The sequence below is a fragment of the Bombina bombina genome, chromosome 3 (assembly GCF_027579735.1).
Source record: "Bombina bombina isolate aBomBom1 chromosome 3, aBomBom1.pri, whole genome shotgun sequence".
NCBI classification, from domain to species: domain Eukaryota; kingdom Metazoa; phylum Chordata; class Amphibia; order Anura; family Bombinatoridae; genus Bombina; species Bombina bombina.
In genome coordinates, this window is record NC_069501.1 from 1,236,210,110 (window position 1) to 1,236,231,216 (window position 21,107).

Here is a 21,107-nt window from a genome sequence, read left to right on the forward strand (position 1 = left end):
CTTACAGTCCCAGCCCCAGCCTTTGCTGCGACTTCACCAAACCCAGGGTAGTATACGATACCAAATGAAGCCTTCTAGGAACCTTTTCAATGAATTCCAGACCCACACACATGCAGCTGCATGTACTGATCTCAAAAGTAACTGCGCAGTAATGGCGCGAAAATGAGGCTCTGCCTACTACAGAGACAGGCCCTTCCTGACTGGGAAGGTGTCTAAACAAGTGCCTGCCGTAAAAAAACGTTCCCCAAGGTTATTAAAGTGTGAGAATCAACTTCAAACTGTATAAAATACCTAAATAAAGCAATCGATTTAGCCCATAAAAGTGTCTACCAGTTTATAGCCCATATTAAGCCCTTTATTCATATTAAGCCCTTTAAGAAAATGGCTTACCGATCCCCATGAGGGGAAAAATGACAGCCTTCCAGCATTACACAGTCTTGTTAGAAAAATGGCTAGTCATACCTTGAGCAGAAAAGTCTGCAAACTGTTCCCCCCCAACTGAAGTTCTCTCAGCTCAACAGTCCTGTGTGGGAACAGCAATTGATTTTAGTTACTGCTGCTAAAATCATACTCCTCTCATAAACAGAACTCTTCATCTCTTTCTGTTTCAGAGTAAATAGTACATACCAGCACTATTTTAAAATAACAAACTCTTGATAGTAGAATAAAAACTACAACTAAACACCACATACTCTTCACCATCTCCGTGGAGATGCTACTTGTTCAGAGCGGCAAAGAGAATGACTGGGGGGGGCGGAGCCTGGGAGGGACTATATGGACAGCTTTTGCTGTGCTCTTTGCCATTTCCTGTTGGGGAGGAGAATATTCCCACAAGTTATGGATGACGCCGTGGACCGGACACACCAATGTTGGAGAAAACCTGACTAGAAACATCTCTTCGTAAGTAAGGAAGATATTTTACCACAACATGTCCTTAGTAGTCACATCACATTGTAAAGGGGATTTAAGCAGCCAATCATGATGTTTCCCCCGGGACATACAAGGGAGTGTGCATTTGGCATGTGCAGACACAGTCACTTTATTTACCCTCTCAGTTAAAGAAAGTTTACTATGAAATCTCATGAGATTATGGGGAAATCCCACAAGATAACAGTAAAGCAAAGTGTGAACTCGGCACTGATGATGCCGATTGGCTGCTGTTTTTCTTTTCTTCACCATGCAGATGACAGTAGCTTAAGGATAACTACTCATGGAGCACTTTTTGCGGTGTTCACATTATATTTTCTTGACAACTTTATAGATATGCTGCATCACTTTCAAAAGATTTAGCACATGGGTAGCATGTCCCTTTTAGTTTACATATGCGATCTAGCATTCCCATTTAATTTGCTTAATGACCTCTGCTCTCCGTTTGTAGACGCTCCTGTCCCTGTTTTTATTTCACCTTCCAAAATAAAAAGTAACATATTGTTGGTTCTTTATTACTTTGCATATTATTCCTTTTCTTTTTTATGCACATTATCTGGCTCTGTGCACATAAATGCAGCTCGCCAAAACCACAAATAAATACAAAACATTCTCCTACTGCAATTTTTATTTTATTTTTTTTAGCATCAATTTGAAAATGTCTTTATCTTTATTCCCATAAACTGGATTTTAAATACATCTTCATCATAAGCTCAGACTCGGCTGTGAAACGTTTTATTTTAAAATCAGGACAAGCCTGTTATAGTATAGTGTCACATTCTGCTGTTGTTGACAAACTGAAGAACTTTATTAATAAATATAAGTAGAAAGAATACATAATTGTCCTCTTCCCTTAGTCTCCAGTCTTGTGTAATAAAGTCAGGAATCATTATGCAATGAAGATGCAACGATATATACAATTAGATCACTACCACAGTAATGCTGCTTACAGATCAATGCACTTTAACAACAACTTTTTTGGTGCCAGACTGCCAGGTCAACACTAAATTTTGTTTTGAGACACCTTAAGCATTTCCATAAGACAACTATTCTGCCTTTATTACACATAAGTGTGCTAGTCTATTATAAAAGTATAAAGTACAATGCAACAAGTGCAGAATTAAATAAATCCATAACCTCTTTTAACCCCTTAGTTAATAAAATGAGACTAACACTGCCGAGAAGGTAAAGGGACAGTCTACCTTTTTTTTATTGTTTAAATAAATAGGTAACACCTTTACCATCCATTTCCCAGCTTTGCACAGCCAACATTGTTATATTAATATAATTTATAACCTCTAAGTTTGCCTGCTTCTAAGATCCAGCAGGCCGCCTCTTATCTCAGTGCACAATAGCTAGACAGTGCTAGTTCATGTGTGTCATACAGATAATAGTGCTCACTCCAATAGAGAATGATAATGTTATACAAGAATCAACAACTATTTTCTAAAAAAAGCAAGATTGTAAAAACAGTTAAACATAGAGGTAAAAAGTATATTAATATAAGTGTTGGTTATGCAAAACTGGGGAATGGCTAATAAAGGGATTAGCTATCTTTTTAAACAATAAGAATTTTCAAGTAGACCGCCCTTTAAGGGGCTACTACTGAAACTACCTGTTCGATTTAATGAAGAACTGAGACTATCAGTTAGGATATTCAGTATCTTAAAAACAAAACAAAAACAAATAGAAAATGAGGGTACTGATTATAACTCAAAAAATAATTAAAAGATTTCCTTTTAAACTATACAGCTAAAAAACAAACCCTCAAAAAACCCACACATTTCCTTTTAAGGCAAGGCATATATAATCTCCCCATCTGACCTTTTCATCACTAGCCATGTCAGCGGCCAAATGTGTTACCCAGATTTACTCTTGAGAAGGACTATCCAGACAACACAGTTTACTATGCAATTTAATATCTGCCACAGTTATGTCATAGAGCCATAATGTATTTGGTAGGATGCGTTATGGCGTTGCACAGATTTAGAAATACAACTCTATTTTTAAGAGTCTTCAAGTACATAAAAACATTGTTCATGCAATAACATCAGAGATGCTACAGAAGAAAAAACCCACTACATCTAGCTTAAAAATTTCTCTAACTATCTCAAATATAATCTTTTTCAAATAAACAACCACCTACAAGTTTTTAGGCTATATGTAAAAGTGTAGTAAACACAATTTGCTATAACTGTTTTTGCGGATTTAAGGCTATATATCTTTTTTTTAAAACCATTTTCAACTCCACACTATACCAATATATTGATTTCCATATGATGTACAGACGTAGCTAAAGAGAGCATGGTGTCATTCCTAGCTATTAGATTTAAATATTTAAATGTATTTTTCTTTAAAAAAAAAATATTCCTGATTGCTTTTTAACCCCATGGCTGCCACATTACCTGCATGGCTTAAGAGCTCTCTATAGCAGCCAAGAGGGTAAAAACAAAATAAGATTATTACATTTATTTTGTTTAACTGACTATACAGGTTTAATAAAGTATTGTCCCTTTTATGTTGTAACTACATTTTTAGTCCCCTGATTCAGTAGATGGTTACAATTACATATTAAGCCAATAAAGATAAGGTGCCTTTCCTTGGTAAGAAAGGTCTCACCAATAGATACCGCTATCCATTTCGTTACAGCGGGTTAACTGAATGAAGCAATATTTTATGGAAAGCGCAGTATTGCTCAGTGACGCACCACAAAAAAAATAAAAATAAATCTTAGTGATTCTACTCTGCAATATTACAAAGTGCATTATTTATATTTTATTCTTAAAAAAAAGAGAAATGTTAATAAAAGAACAACATGCTTAAAGCGGCAGATCACGGCTTGTAAATAAGAACGTGTTGCAATATAAAATAGCACAGAGCGTGATTATACACAAATTACTTCAATACTTGATTCTCCCTTTGCAGAATCCTTGACTTATGAAACGGTAGCAAACCGCACATTGTATTTTGTGCGACAATAAGCTATTCACTCTGGATATTTATATTATTGCCCGCAGAATATAAATACACTCACAAAAGAGGGATTTAATTCACTACAATTAACCATTTGCTATAATGAGGTTGTCAACAATATGATTTGTCTATAAAGGATCAGATATTTGTTGAGAGTAATTTTCAGCCTCATTATGGTGAAACTCTCGGATAAGAGATTTTATTTCAGTATAAAAACAAACATCAGACACTTAAAAGGGACATTTTCAAAACATATTACAGTATTTTTATTTCTTGTAGAAAACACGTTCCTATCCTGAATAAACCATCCTTTGCCACCAACAGACTAAAAAAAAAAAAAAGGACACTACTGATACTGCAGTATAAGTTTCAATTTACATTTAAATAGTTTTTACACTTTTTTGGCAAAAAAAAACCCAAACACATTTAGATACGGAGGTTTTATATGCATAATATAAAATGCTTGCGTAAAATGTCCCTTTAAAAGTATCAGCAGCTGTTTATTAGTTGAGAGATTTAATTGTAATGCCTGCAGGTATTGTAGTGAAACTGTTCCTTTAAGAGGGTTACGTACACTAAACTCACTAAAGCCACACTGGTGCTATAGTGTTATTGGAGGTTAAAGTGCACACACATACTCTGTATCATCATATATTGCAGGGGTTTCATGTCCTCTTCACAGGTGTGAACTGCGGCTTTAAGATGAAACAATAACAGGCATATTATTTAAACAATTTCTGTGTCATTTAAATAATGAAGACACCATATATATATATATTAATGAGCCTGTGAAGCTAATCGTTCGTAGGTTCACGAGACAGCCAGCGATGGAGAGTCCAGAAATGGATGAGTTGTAGGGTCAAGCTGTATTCACACTGTTGTTAATGAAAGTTAAGGGGCGACGGGGGAGGGGGGGAAAGCTCTGATGCCCTGAAGAGGGAAAGTTGAATGAAACCGGTAGAGGGAGGAGAAAGACTAGCAGGAACAGCCACCTTCACTGACTGGCTGGTCTTGAGTTTTTTCCAGTTTGATGTCAATCACTGAAGACAATAGTTAGGGAAAACAATGCTGTGTCATTACACAACCGGGACATTAAAGTCATTTTTAAGAATACAAAAATCACAATAATGTGGTTAACACAGAAAATAATATAAAATAAAAATAAAATATGCAACTAAAACCACACACAAGTAGTGATAATAATACAGGCCAATATGCAGGAATATATCCAAAGTTAAAGAGTCTAATGGAAACAGTCCCACAAATACAAATAATTCAATCAATGTTCCTCAAAAGGAAGAGAAAGAAACCCATAGCATAATACGGTGTAAATCTTCACTCCCCAGATGGAAGGCAGACCCAGAATACTCGCATTAGTTAGAGCTTCAACAGCTCAAGATAATTAGCCCTATTGTGCAGACCCCAGGCAGACTGGATACAGAGAATGACAAATGTACATTTATTATAAACAAAAGACAAACCTCTTGTAGATCACTAAGGGTAACAGGTACAAACATACAAGGGTACTATGCGTGTGATAGTCCGTTGTTACAAACCACATGAATTTCCACACCGTATCTGTAGTCTTTCTGTACCGGACAAATCCCCCTCCTTGTGTCCAATTTGGACAATGCTTTAATGACTCCAACGATCGTTTCACCAACTGCTGTCTTCAAGGGAGCTTTCTTTATCTTCCTTTTGAGGAACATCGATTGAACTATTTGTATTTGTGGGACTGTTTCCATTAAAGACTCTTTTTACTTTGGATATATTCCTGCATATTGGTCAGTGTTATCATCACTATTTGTGTGTGATTAAAGTCATTTTTTTTTTTATGCTTGCGAGGCATGCCACTGTTCACCAATAAGGAAGCAGGGGGGGTACTGCTTATCAGCCAATAAGCACTCCCTCCTAGCTTCAAATTCAAAATAAAGAGCGTTTTTCTCATGAAAATATATTTTTAACATAAATAAATAGTGCCTTTTCATTTGCATGATTGAAATGTGTATGGTTTACTGTCCTTTTATGATACAAATCATTTTTAAAATGCAGTTGCAAAGAGATTTTCTTTAAAATAATTATTTTAGCAAATAACGTTACATCTGGATTACTACGTCACTGGAAGTCAGTTACATATGATCAGTAACACAACCCTGCACTATTTTAAAAGGGGCATTATTTTTGTTCCAAAGAAAACACAATATTTTAATTGCCACATTAATAAAGTAGTACAGAGTGTACAGGTCAGGGGTTAATCTGTAGAATATGCCCTCTCTGCCGCTTGTGACTGTTGGTACTGCCTACACCAGGGCTCGACAAACCCAGGGAGCCATATTGGCTCCTAGATTTTTACCCCTAGCTCTTAAAAGTTTTTGGGTTATTCTGCATATAAATATATAACAATACTATTGTCTGGCTCCTAAATATTCTTACTGGCTCCTAAATTTTAAACAGATTTCCCGACCCCTGAACTACACTGTAGAGTTTAATAGGGGTCACTGTTGGCTTTATACTGTATTGGGGGAGAGGACCCAGGCTGGATTGTGTCTAGCGAGTAGGCAGACCCTAGCAGTAGTGAGAGAGCCAACTACCTAACTTCTAATAGCTAGACGCATAAATATGCACTGACAAAAGTTTTATTGTACTAATAACAAGCTCACTTGATGTGCTCAGCTAGCTCCCACTAGTGCATTGCTGCTCTGTAGCTAACTTTAACTGTGTGTTTAATCCCTTATCAGGGGATAAACAAGCAATAGTGCAATAATAAAATGCTCTAAAGCATTTTCTTTTTGCAGTTGTACGTCCCTTTAACCAGTGTAATGCTATTCATACATAGTGATCTACTAGAAAAGCTATATTATTTATTCACGAAAACCCCCAGAAAAGGATACTGTCTTCTCTGCTTTTGTCCTGTGAGCTTTCCATTCCCGGCAATGCAGCTGCCACACGTCGGAAAAGCTGAAAATGAAAGAGAGGGAGACACTTTACTCTATCATTTAGTTGCTATTATATAAACTGATCAAATACTATTAAACATGAAACCCTATAGGTGTCTATAGAAAAAAAGCACAACGGAAAATGATTTATCAGGTGACAAAAAAAAACACATAAGTACCAGGGCTATAGCTCTGTAGATCCACTTGTAACATCAAGTGTTACAGGCATGGTATGGGCATGGTTATTGGTATGGGCATGGTTATTGGTATGGGCATGGTTATTGGTATGGGCATGGTTATTGGTATGGGCATAGTATGAGCATGGGCAAGGCACAATCACAGGGAGGCTAATTTAATGCACTCCTAAAAAATGTAAGAAGCAATAAATTATGAGAGGTTTTGAGGATTCAATGCCTCATCTATAAAATCAACTTACTACCAAGGATTATACTTGTCATGGAGGCTGGCAGGGAACAGGGTCTCAAACATTTTAATTAACATTATGGGAATATGGAGAATGCCAATCATTTTGGTCCAGTGACACTGGCTGGGCTTACGCAGTTTCTTTCATATAAGCTTAACAGTTTATAAAACATTCCCTCTTGTTCTAGTTTTCTACTGAAAAGGGGAGAGAAATAGCTTTGTGTTATATTTGGAATTATTGACACTGCACATGCACTAAGTATCATGTATGATCACTAGGGGGCGCTGCTAAACAACTTGAGCAGGCTGCTGTTATGTGCACGCAGGGCCGGTGTTCTAAAATAAGTTGTATACCATAAGAATGCGGGCACTACGTCACTTCCAGGGATGTGAAATTAGCTGTTGGAGGTGTGTGGCGCTCACTGCGTGTATGTGCAAGAGGCCCAACCTCCTCCAAAACAGCTGTTTAAGGCGACTTATTTTAGAACGGGTCGAGGAATTCTATGGCCCGTAATCTTCATTGCTCATGCGCGAACAATGTCTTGGTTGTCAAGACAGTAACTACACGGACCAATCAGATTATGCAGTAACGCTTTTTTTCCTATGTATTATCTGATCGGTCACCTCTATTCAATTTCCAAATTGGTCCAACCCGTGCCGCCTTGGGGGGGGGGGTAGGGTTGGTGCTTATTGGGGTTACAGGGGGTGCTGATGGGGCTTATGTAGGTACCCCCTGTGTAATCACTGCCACAAACCATATTTGAAACTGCACATGGCTGGAGGGAAGGTAAATATGAAAGGATGAGGCTTACAGTAATCGTTTGTAACTATCCAATCCTCAAAAAACATAATTTATGTAAGAACTTACCTGATAAATTCATTTCTTTCATATTAGCAAGAGTCCATGAGCTAGTGACGTATGGGATATACATTCCTACCAGGAGGGGCAAAGTTTCCCAAACCTTAAAATGCCTATAAATACACCCCTCACCACACCCACAAATCAGTTTAACGAATAGCCAAGAAGTGGGGTGATAAAAAAGTGCGAAAGCATATAAAATAAGGAATTGGAAAAATGTGCTTTATACAAAAAAATCATAACCACCACAAAAAAGGGTGGGCCTCATGGACTCTTGCTAATATGAAAGAAATGAATTTATCAGGTAAGTTCTTACATAAATTATGTTTTCTTTCATGTAATTAGCAAGAGTCCATGAGCTAGTGACGTATGGGATAATAAACACCCAAGATGTGGAACGTCCACTCAAGAGTCACTAGAGAGGGAGGGATAAAATAAAGACAGCCAATTCCGCTGAAAAATGAAGCCACTACCCAAATGAAAAAAGTTTCAATTTTTATAATGAAAAAAACTGAAATTATAAGCAGAAGAATCAAACTGAGACAGCTGCCTGAAGTACCATTCTACCAAAACTGCTTCTAAAGAAGAGAAAACATCAAAATGGTAGACCATAGTAAAAGTATGCAAAGAAGACCAAGTCATTGCTTTGCAAATCTGAACAACAGATGCTTCATTCTTTAAAAAGCCCAGGAAGTAGAAACTTACCTAGTAGAATGAGCCGTAATCCTCCGAGGCGGGAATCCACCCGACTCCAAATAAGCATGATGAATCAAAAGTTTAAGCAAGATACCAAATAAATGGCAGAAGCTTTTTGACCTTCCTAAAACCAGAAAAGATAAATAATAGACTAGAAGTCTATCTGAAATCTGAATAACTTCAACATAGAAAGTAAGAATCTCACCAAAGTAGTCTTAGGAAAAACAATAATTCCTCCCTAATGTTTGTTAGAATTTACAACTTTAGGTAAGAATTGAAATGAGGACAGCAAAAAACCACCTTATCCTGATGAAAAAAAATCAGAAAAAAGAGATTCACAAGAAAGAACAGATAATTCAAAAACTGTTCTAGCTGAAGAGATGTCCAAAAAGAACAATACTTTCCATGAAAGTAATGAATGTCCAGAGCAAGCATATGCTCAAAATAGAAGAGCCTGAAAAACCTTCAGAACCCAATTAAGACTCCAAGGAGGAGAAATTGGCTTAATGACAGGTTTGATACGAATCAAAACCTGAACAAAATGATGAATATCAGGAAGTAACACTGCCTTATCCTGATGAAAAATCAGAAAAGGATACAGGTATACCCCACTTTACAGCGCTTCGCTAATACAGCGCTTTGTGGAGCTGAAGTTCAACCTCTAAGGATTTTGAAACAGTGCTGTAATCATCGTGAGATTGCGAGAAAAGTGACTGGCACCATTTTGTTATGCTTATTTCACTCTGTTTACAGCATTACAGTGCAATCTGTGTCTCAGTGCTATAGTCTGGCAAATTTTACTACCGTAATTGTCACTATTTTACAGGTACAGTATTTATTGAATACTGTGCGGTGCTAGTGTTAAACTAAACATAGCATTATTGTACCCCTAATATAAGTTAGTTCAAACATGTTTTCAAGTTTTTAAACACACTGGTGAAAAGAAAGCTCACAAGTGAAAAGAAAGCTAAAACTGCCTTGTTTCACTTTAAGGCGGTTTTCACTTTACAGCGGGGCTCCGGTCCCTAACCCGCTGTATGAGTGGGGTATACCTGTATTCACAAAAAAGAGCAGATAACTCAAAAACTCTTCTAGTAGAAGAAATAACCAAAAGGAACAATACTTTTCCAAGAAAGTAATTTAATGTTCAGAAAATGCATAGTTTCAAACAGAGGAGCCTGTAAAGCCCTCAGCACCAAATTGAGACTCCAAAGAGGAGAGATTGAATTAATGACAGGCTTGATATGGACCAAAGCCTGTACAACACAATGAATATCAGGATGATTAGCAATCTTTCTGTGAAAAAAGAACAGAAAGAGTAGAGATTTGTCCTAACAAAGAATTGAAGACAAAACCGTATCCAAACCAACCTGAAAAAATAATAAAATTCTATGAATTTTAAAAGAATGCCAAGAAAAGTAGGTCTTCCAGACTCAATATAAATCATTCTAGAGACAGATTTATGAGCCTGAAACATAGTATTAATCAATGAGTCAGAAAAACCTCTATGACTAAAAAAACAAGCGTTCAATCTCCATCCCTTCAAATTTAATGATTTGAGATCCTGATGGAAAAAATGGCCTTGAGAAAGAAAAAGGTCTGGTTTAAACAGAGGTGTCCAACGTTGGCAACTGACCATCCGAATGAGATTCGTATACCAAAACCTGAGAGGCCATGCTGGAACTACCAGCATAACAAACAAATACTCCATAAGAATTTTGGAAGAAGAACTAGAGGCGGAAAGAAATGTCAATGCATACACTACTTCCGCCTGAAGATTCCCGGACCTTAATAGGCCCCTGGGAAGTTCTTTATTCAGATGAGATGCCAACAGATCTATTTCTAGAAAAGTACACATCTGAAAAAATTGAAAAACATATCTGGGTAAGAGAGACCATTCTCCCGGAAGAAAAGCTTGATTAACAGAGATAATCCGCTTCCCAAATATCTATACCTGGGGAAAAAAAAACATAATTTATGTAAGAACTTACCTGATAAATTCATTTCTTTCATATTAGCAAGAGTCCATGAGCTAGTGACGTATGGGATATACATTCCTACCAGGAGGGGCAAAGTTTCCCAAACTCAAAATGCCTATAATACACCCCTCACCACACCCACAATTCAGTTTAACGAATAGCCACGCCCAAGAAGTGGGGTGATAAAAAAAGTGCGAAGCATAAAAATAAGGAATTGGAATAATTGTGCTTTATACAAAATCATAACCACCACAAAAAAAGGGCGGGCCTCATGGACTCTTGCTAATATGAAAGAAATGAATTTATCAGGTAAGTTCTTACATAAATTATGTTTTCTTTCATGTAATTAGCAAGAGTCCATGAGCTAGTGACGTATGGGATAATGATTACCCAAGATGTGGATCTTTCCACACAAGAGTCACTAGAGAGGGAGGATAAAATAAAGACAGCCAATCCTGCTGAAAATAATCCACACCCAAAATAAAGTTTAATGAAAACATAAGCAGAAGATTCAAACTGAAACCGCTGCCTGAAGTACTTTTCCTACCAAAAACTGCTTCAGAAGAAGAAAATACATCAAAATGGTAGAATTTAGTAAAAGTATGCAAAGAAGACCAAGTTGCTGCTTTGCAAATCTGATCAACCGAAGCTTCATTCCTAAACGCCCAGGAAGTAGAAACTGACCTAGTAGAATGAGCTGTAATCCTCTGAGGCGGAGTTTTACCCGACTCAACATATGCAAGATGAATTAAAGATTTCAACCAAGATGCCAAAGAAATGGCAGAAGCTTTCTGGCCTTTTCTAGAACCGGAAAAGATAACAAATAGACTAGAAGTCTTTCGGAAGGACTTAGTAGCTTCAACATAATATTTCAAAGCTCTAACAACATCCAAAGAATGCAACGATTTCTCCTTAGAATTCTTAGGATTAGGACATAATGAAGGAACCACAATTTCTCTACTAATGTTGTTGGAATTCACAACTTTAGGTAAAAATTCAAAAGAAGTTCGCAACACCGCCTTATCCTGATGAAAAATCAGAAAAGGAGACTCACAAGAAAGAGCAGATAATTCAGAAACTCTTCTGGCAGAAGAGATGGCCAAAAGGAACAAAACTTTCCAAGAAAGTAATTTAATGTCCAATGAATGCATAGGTTCAAACGGAGGAGCTTGAAGAGCCCCCAGAACCAAATTCAAACTCCAAGGAGGAGAAATTGACTTAATGACAGGTTTTATACGAACCAAAGCTTGTACAAAACAATGAATATCAGGAAGAATAGCAATCTTTCTGTGAAAAAGAACAGAAAGAGCAGAGATTTGTCCTTTCAAGGAACTTGCGGACAAACCCTTATCTAAACCATCCTGAAGAAACTGTAAAATTCTCGGTATTCTAAAAGAATGCCAAGAAAAATGATGAGAAAGACACCAAGAAATATAAGTCTTCCAGACTCTATAATATATATCTCTAGATACAGATTTACGAGCCTGTAACATAGTATTAATCACAGAGTCAGAGAAACCTCTGTGACCAAGAATCAAGCGTTCAATCTCCATACCTTTAAATTTAAGGATTTCAGATCCTGATGGAAAAAAGGACCTTGAGACAGAAGGTCTGGTCTTAACGGAAGAGTCCACGGTTGGCAAGAAGCCATCCGGACAAGATCCGCATACCAAAACCTGTGAGGCCATGCCGGAGCTACCAGCAGAACAAACGAGCATTCCTTCAGAATCTTGGAGATTACTCTTGGAAGAAGAACTAGAGGCGGAAAGATATAGGCAGGATGATACTTCCAAGGAAGTGATAATGCATCCACTGCCTCCGCCTGAGGATCCCGGGATCTGGACAGATACCTGGGAAGTTTCTTGTTTAGATGAGACGCCATCAGATCTATTTCTGGAAGTTCCCACATTTGAACAATCTGAAGAAATACCTCTGGGTGAAGAGACCATTCGCCCGGATGCAACGTTTGGCGACTGAGATAATCCGCTTCCCAATTGTCTATACCTGGGATATGAACCGCAGATATTAGACAGGAGCTGGATTCCGCCCAAACCAAAATTCGAGATACTTCTTTCATAGCCAGAGGACTGTGAGTCCCTCCTTGATGATTGATGTATGCCACAGTTGTGACATTGTCTGTCTGAAAACAAATGAACGATTCTCTCTTCAGAAGAGGCCAAAACTGAAGAGCTCTGAAAATTGCACGAAGTTCCAAAATATTGATCGGTAATCTCACCTCCTGAGATTCCCAAACTCCTTGTGCCGTCAGAGATCCCCACACAGCTCCCCAACCTGTGAGACTTGCATCTGTTGAAATTACAGTCCAGGTCGGAAGCACAAAAGAAGCCCCCTAAATTAAACAATGGTGATCTGTCCACCACGTTAGAGAGTGTCGAACAATCGGTTTTAAAGATATTAATTGAGATATCTTTGTGTAATCCTTGCACCATTGTTTCAGCATACAGAGCTGAAGAGGTCGCATGTGAAAACGAGCAAAGGGGATCGCGTCCGATGCAGCAGTCATAAGACCTAGAATTTCCATGCATAAGGCTACCGAAGGGAATGATTGTGACTGAAGGTTTCGACAAGCTGCAATCAATTTTAGACGTCTCTTGTCTGTTAAAGACAGAGTCATGGACACTGAATCTATCTGGAAACCCAGAAAGGTTACCCTTGTCTGAGGAATCAAAGAACTTTTTGGTAAATTGATCCTCCAACCATGATCTTGAAGAAACAACACAAGTCGATTCGTATGAGATTCTGCTAAATGTAAAGACTGAGCAAGTACCAAGATATCGTCCAAATAAGGAAATACCACAATACCCTGTTCTCTGATTACAGACAGAAGGGCACCGAGAACCTTTGTAAAAATTCTTGGAGCTGTAGCTAGGCCAAACGGCAGAGCCACAAACTGGTAATGCTTGTCCAGAAAAGAGAATCTCAGGAACTGATAATGATCTGGATGAATCGGAATATGCAGATATGCATCCTGTAAATCTATTGTGGACATATAATTCCCTTGCTGAACAAAAGGCAAGATAGTCCTTACAGTTACCATCTTGAACGTTGGTATCCTTACATAACGATTCAATATTTTTAGATCCAGAACTGGTCTGAAGGAATTCTCCTTCTTTGGTACAATGAAGAGATTTGAATAAAACCCCATCCCCTCTTCCGGAACTGGAACTGGCATAATTACTCCAGCCAACTCTAGATCTGAAACACAATTCAGAAATGCTTGAGCTTTCACTGGATTTACTGGGACACGGGAAAGAAAAAATCTCTTTGCAGGAGGTCTCATCTTGAAACCAATTCTGTACCCTTCTGAAACAATGTTCTGAATCCAAAGATTGTGAACAGAATTGATCCAAATTTCTTTGAAAAAACGTAACCTGCCCCCTACCAGCTGAGCTGGAATGAGGGCCGCACCTTCATGTGGACTTAGAAGCAGGCTTCGCCTTTCTAGCAGGCTTGGATTTATTCCAGACTGGAGATGGTTTCCAAACTGAAACTGCTCCTGAGGATGAAGGATCAGGCTTTTGTTCTTTGTTGAAACGAAAGGAACGAAAACGATTATTAGCCCTGTTTTTACCTTTAGATTTTTTATCCTGTGGTAAAAAAGTTCCTTTCCCACCAGTAACAGTTGAGATAATAGAATCCAACTGAGAACCAAATAATTTGTTACCCTGGAAAGAAATGGAAAGTAGAGTTGATTTAGAAGCCATATCAGCATTCCAAGTCTTAAGCCATAAAGCTCTTCTAGCTAAAATAGCTAGAGACATAAACCTGACATCAACTCTGATAATATCAAAAATGGCATCACAGATAAAATTATTAGCATGCTGAAGAAGAATAATAATATCATGAGAATCATTATTTGTTACTTGTTGCGCTAAAGTTTCCAACCAAAAAGTTGAAGCTGCAGCAACATCAGCCAATGATATAGCAGGTCTAAGAAGATTACCTGAACACAGATAAGCTTTTCTTAGAAAGGATTCAATTTTCCTATCTAAAAAATCTTTAAACGAAGTACCATCTGACGTAGGAATAGTAGTACGTTTAGCAAGGGTAGAAATAGCCCCATCAACTTTAGGGATTTTGTCCCAAAATTCTAACCTGTCAGACGGTACAGGATATAATTGCTTAAAACGTTTAGAAGGAGTAAATGAATAACCCAATTTATCCCATTCTTTGGAAATTACTGCAGAAATAGCATTAGGAACAGGAAAAACTTCTGGAATAACCACAGGAGATTTAAATACCTTATCTAAACGTTTAGAATTAGTATCAAGAGGACCAGAATCCTCTATTTCTAAAGCAATTAGTACTTCTTTAAGTAAAGAACGAATAAATTCCATTTTAAATAAATATGAAGATTTATCAGCATCAATCTCTGAGACAGAATCCTCTGAACCAGAAGAGTCATCAGAATCAGAATGATGTTCATTTAAAAATTCATCTGTAGGGAGAGAAGTTTTAAAAGATTTTTTACGTTTACTAGAAGGAGAAATAACAGACATAGCCTTCTTGATGGATTCAGAAACAAAATCTCTTATGTTATCAGGAACATTCTGCACCTTAGATGTTGAAGGAACTGCAACAGACAATGGTACTTTACTAAAGGAAATATTATCTGCATTAACAAGTTTGTCATGACAATTAATACAAACAACAGCCGAAGGAATAGCTACCAAAAGTTTACAGCAGATACACTTAGCTTTGGTAGATCCAGCACTAGACAGCGATTTTCCTGTAGTATCTTCTGACTCAGATGCAACGTGAGACATCTTGCAATATGTAAGAGAAAAAACAACATATAAAGCAAAATTGATCAAATTCCTTAAATGACAGTTTCAGGAATGGGAAAAAATGCCAAAGAACAAGCTTCTAGCAACCAGAAGCAAAGAAAAATAAGACTTAAATAATGTGGAGACAAAAGCGACGCCCTTATTTTTTAGCGCCAAATAAGACGCCCACATTATTTGGTGCCTAAATGCTTTTGGCGCCAACAAATGACGCCACATCCGGAACGCCGACATTTTTGGCGCAAAATAACGTCAAAAAATGACGCAACTTCCGGCGACACGTATGACGCCGGAAACGGAAATGAATTTTTGCGCCAAAAAAGTCCGCGCCAAGAATGACGCAATAAAATGAAGCATTTTCAGCCCCCGCGAGCCTAACAGCCCACAGGGAAAAAAGAGTCAAATTTTTGAAGGTAAGAAAAAATGATTAATTCAAATGCATTATCCCAAATATGAAACTGACTGTCTGAAAAATAAGGAAAGTTGAACATTCTGAGTCAAGGCAAATAAATGTTTGAATACATATATTTAGAACTTTATAAACAAAGTGCCCAACCATAGCTTAGAGTGTCACAGAAAATAAGATTTACTTACCCCAGGACACTCATCTACATGTTTGTAGAAAGCCAAACCAGTACTGAAACGAGAATCAGCAGAGGTAATGGTATATATAAGAGTATATCGTCGATCTGAAAAGGGAGGTAAGAGATGAATCTCTACGACCGATAACAGAGAACCTATGAAATAGACCCCACTGCATTCAAATAGGCAATACTCTCCTCACATCCCTCTGACATTCACTGCACGCTGAGAGGAAAACCGGGCTCCAACTTGCTGCGGAGCGCATATCAACGTAGAATCTAGCACAAACTTACTTCACCACCTCCATCGGAGGCAAAGTTTGTAAAACTGAATTGTGGGTGTGGTGAGGGGTGTATTTATAGGCATTTTGAGGTTTGGGAAACTTTGCCCCTCCTGGTAGGAATGTATATCCCATACGTCACTAGCTCATGGACTCTTGCTAATTACATGAAAGAAACACAGAATTTAGATAGGAGCTGGATTTAGCCCAAGCTAATATCCAAGACACTTCTGTCACAGCCTAAGGACTGATAGTCCTACCCTGATGATTGACATACACCATAGTAGTGATATTGTCTGAAAAACATTAAACGTCTCTTCTTCAAAAAGAAACTAACTGAAAAACTCTGAGAAAGCACAGAGTTCTAAAATATCAAATGGTAATCTCGCCTCCTGAGATTTCCAAACCCCTTGTGCTGACAGAGATCCTCAGACAGCCTCCCAACCAAAAAGACTCGCATCTGTAGAGATCATGGTCCAGGTTGAAAGAAACTAAGAGACCTGTAGAACTAAATGATGGTGATCTTAACCACCAAATCAAGAGAGATAAATATTAGGATTTGAAGATTTAAAATGCGAAATCCTAGAATCCCTGCACCATAATTCAGCATAAAAGACTGGAAAGGTTCTTTCTATTGAAAATGAGCAAAGGGAATTAAATCCAATGCTGTGGCCATAAGACCTAAAACTTCTATGCATATATAGCAACTGAAGGAAATAATAGAAACTAAAGGTACCGACAAACGGAACACAATAAAATTGTCCCTTGTCTGATAGAGACAAAGACAGTGACACAAACTATCAAAAAAAAGGTGACCCTTGTGTGAGGAATCAAGAGCTTTTGAAAAAAAGATCCTCTAACTATGTCCTGAAGAGCAAAGTGAATCATATGAGATTCCGCATCCTCAGAAAATAATCTGAATGAAAACAGAAAAATGAAAATATGCATTTATTGTATCTAATGAAAACAAATAATGCTATCACTGACCAAAAAAGGCAGAATAGTTTGAATAAAACTCCAAAACCCAGTTCCTAAAAATGGAACTGGAAGAAATACCCCAGAAGATTCCAGGTCTGAGCAGCGCTTGAACCCCACGGGTGATCAGCCATGCTTCAACAGTACCCAAAATATATAGGACCGAAACACACTTAAAGAAAGTGTTAGCCTTACTGGAATAAAATCAAAGAAATTTGGACCGAATAGAACCAAATACATTTCAAATTAGTCTTAACCTTCCCCTTGCCAGCCAAGCTGGAATACGGCACGTACATCGCAATTTTAGGGAGCTGATTTTGAACTGAAAAATTTCCAATTATAAACATGTTACTTGGGAAAGAACTCAGGAATTCGTTCCTTAATAAGAACAACCAAACTAGTATAAGCTTAAAGTTTTAGTCTTAGAACTCAATCTTGAAGTCCAGAGTAACAGTTAAGAATTTAATCCAATTATAAAACAAATAATTGATTATCTTAGAACAAAAGAAATATGGATTTTTAAAAATCACAAAATTCTTCTAGCTAAAATAGCTAAAGACATAGATTAACCCTCATTTGCGAAAATATTCAATAAAATGAAGACACAAATGAAATTATTAGCATGATAGACCAGTTAAAGGACCAGTCAATACAGTGGACTTGCATAATCAATAAATGCAAAACAACAAGACAAATGCAACAGCACCTAGTCTAGTAAATGTTGTCCCTTTAACAATGCTAAAATAAATCATAATCTGATACTTGATCTTAAAGTAAACAGAAAAAATGAAGCAAATGCAACATCCAAATAAATCACAGGACCAAGAAAAGTACCTGAAACTAAATAATTTTCCATAAATAAGATACAACCATCTAAAGGAAAATAAATACTATTTTGCTATAGAAACAATAGCATAATTAGTAGGAGTAGAGAAAGCCCCAATAAATTGGAGAACCCTCCAAATTGAATTTAACTGCTGGCAAAGAATATAGTTTAAAACCTTTGAAGAAGGAATAAAAGAAAATTCCCAGCCTATTCCATTCCCTAGTATGAGGAATTGGAAAGAAAACCTCTGAAAACACAGAAGAATAAATAAGCAGAAATAGTGTTAGCTAGTCTTGAAAAAGAACTAGTTACCTTAATATCCAAAATAATAAACACCTTTTCAACAAAGAACAAATGTACTTTAATAAAAAAGTAGATTTGTTAGTGTCAATATCTGATGAAGAAAATTCTGAATGAGAAAAGACATCATCAGAGAAGGATAAATCAGTATGTTGTTGGTCATTTGAAACTTCAAAAATTAAAAAAGAAGTGAAAAAGACCTAAAAATTTTTATTAGAAGGCACGATGTCAGACAAAGCCTTTAAAATAGAATCAGAAAAATATTTCTTAAAAATCTTCTAAATATTTCTTGTACATAAAATGTAAAAAGAATGGCAATAGATAAAGCATAAATACTAATGGATTCTGCATGTAAAAGTTTATCATAATAACATATTACAAACCATAGCTAAAGATAAACATTCATAACATTTAAAATAAATGAACTTAGCTTTGGTAGGACTGAACTCAGTCAAGCGTTTTTCCAGAAGTAGCTTCTGATCCAGGGTCAATCTGAGACATCTTGCAATATGTAATAGAAAAAACAACATATAAAGCAAAATCTATCAAATTCCTTAAATGACAGTTTCAGGAATGGGAAAAAATGCCAATAAACAAGCTTCTAGCAACCAGAAGCAAATAAACAAAGAGACAAATAATGTGGAGACAATAATGATGCCCATATTTTTTAGCGCCAAAAAAGACGCCCACATTATTTGGCGCCTTAATGCTTTGGCGCCAAAAAATGACGCCACATCCGGTAACGCCGACATCTTTGGTGCAAAAAAATGCCGCACATACAAACAACTTCCGGTGACAAGTATGACGCCGGAAATGACTAAGAAATTTTTTGCGCCAAAAAAGTCCACGCCAAGAATGACGCAATAAAATGAAGCATTTTCAGCCCCCGCGAGCCTAACAGCCCACAGGAAAAAAAGTCAAATTTTAAAGGTAAGAAAAATTTTAATATTCAAATGCATTATCCCAAATAATGAAACTGACTGTCTGAAATAAGGAATATTGAACATCCTGAATCAAGGCAAATAAATGTTTAAACACATATATTTAGAACTTTATATAAAAGTGCCCAACCATAGCTTTAGAGTGTCACAGAAAATAAGACTTACTTACCCCAGGACACTCATCTACATGTAGTAGAAAGCCAAACCAGTACTGAAACGAGAATCAGTAGAGGTAATGGTATATATATATATATATATATATATAAGAGTATATCGTCGATCTGAAAAGGGAGGTAAGAGATGAATCTCTACGACCGATAACAGAGAACCTATGAAATAGACCCCGTAGAAGGAGATCATTGAATTTAAATAGGCAATACTCTCTTCACATCTCTCTGACATTCACTGCACGCTGAGAGGAAAACCGGGCTCCAGCCTGCTGCAAAGCGCATATCAACGAAGAATCTAGCTCAAACTTACTTCACCACCTCCACGGGAGGCAAAGTTTGTAAAACTGAATTGTGGGTGTGGTGAGGGGTGTATTTATAGGCATTTTGAGGTTTGGGAAACTTTGCCCCTCCTGGTAGGAATGTATATCCCATACGTCACTAGCTCATGGACTCTTGCTAATTACATGAAAGAAAAATACATACAGGGGTTTTGTAGGTTGTGTCCTTACTACAACCAAAATTTACAATCATTTATCTAAACCACGTTTTCTCATTCACAAGTCACCCTCATGTCTGCCCACCTCACACATCCAGAGAGCATATGTGCTGAATCCAGTTGTAGCTCACGTCTAAACATTAAAGGGATATGAAACACAATTTTTTTTTTCTTTCAGGTTTCAGAAAGAGCAGGCAATTTTAATCAACTTTCTAATTTACTCATATTAATTTTTCTTCGCTCTCTTTGTATCTTTATTTGAAAAAGAAAATTTATGCTTACCTGATGAATTTATTTCTTTTTTGACACGATGAGTCCACGGATCATCTTAATTACTAATGGGATATTCACCTCCTGGTCAGCAGGAGGCGGCAAAGAGCACCACAGCAAAGCTGTTAAATAGCTTCTCCCTTCCCTCCCACTCCAGTCATTCGACCGAAGTTAAGGATAGAAAGGAAAAACCAAGGTGCAGAGGAGTCTGAAGTTTACAATAACCATCAACCTGTCTTGCAAGAACAGGGCGGGTCGTGGACTCATTGTGTCAAAAAAGTAAGCATAAATTTTCTTTTCTTTTTTTATGACATGATGAGTCCATGGATCATCTTAATTACTAATGGGAATCAATACCCAAGCTAGAGTACACAGATGATACGGGAGGGACAAGACAGGGAACCTAAACGGAAGGCACCACTGCTTGAAGAACCTTTCTCCCAAAAGCGGCCTAAGCCGAGGCAAAAGAGTCAAATTTGTAGAATCTTGAAAAAAATTGCAGCCTTGCAAATCTGTTCCACAGAAGCTTCATTTTGAATGCCCAAGAGGAAGCAACAGCTCTTGTGGAATGAGCCGTAACTTCAGGAGGCTGCTGTATGCAAAACATATGATACTGCTTTCTGTCCCTTACATTTTCCTGAGAAAATCACAAACAAGGAAGAAGACTGA

The 21,107-nt window shown here is 37.3% G+C and overlaps 1 protein-coding gene across 1 annotated transcript in view; it reads right to left on the bottom strand.

Moving 5' to 3' along the window:
* Nucleotides 1-1,537: 1,537 nt before the first annotated feature.
* Nucleotides 1,538-21,107, bottom strand: part of RAB6A (RAB6A, member RAS oncogene family) — a 159,566-nt gene continuing 139,996 nt past the window's right edge. Inside the window, exons 7-8 of the mRNA XM_053708730.1 lie at nt 6,792-6,858; nt 1,538-4,940 (exon numbers count right to left, since the gene is read on the bottom strand). Of these exons, the coding sequence (XP_053564705.1) occupies nt 4,876-4,940; nt 6,792-6,858 (132 nt within the window). The 3' untranslated portion in view covers nt 1,538-4,875. The remainder of the gene's footprint in view (nt 4,941-6,791; nt 6,859-21,107) is intronic.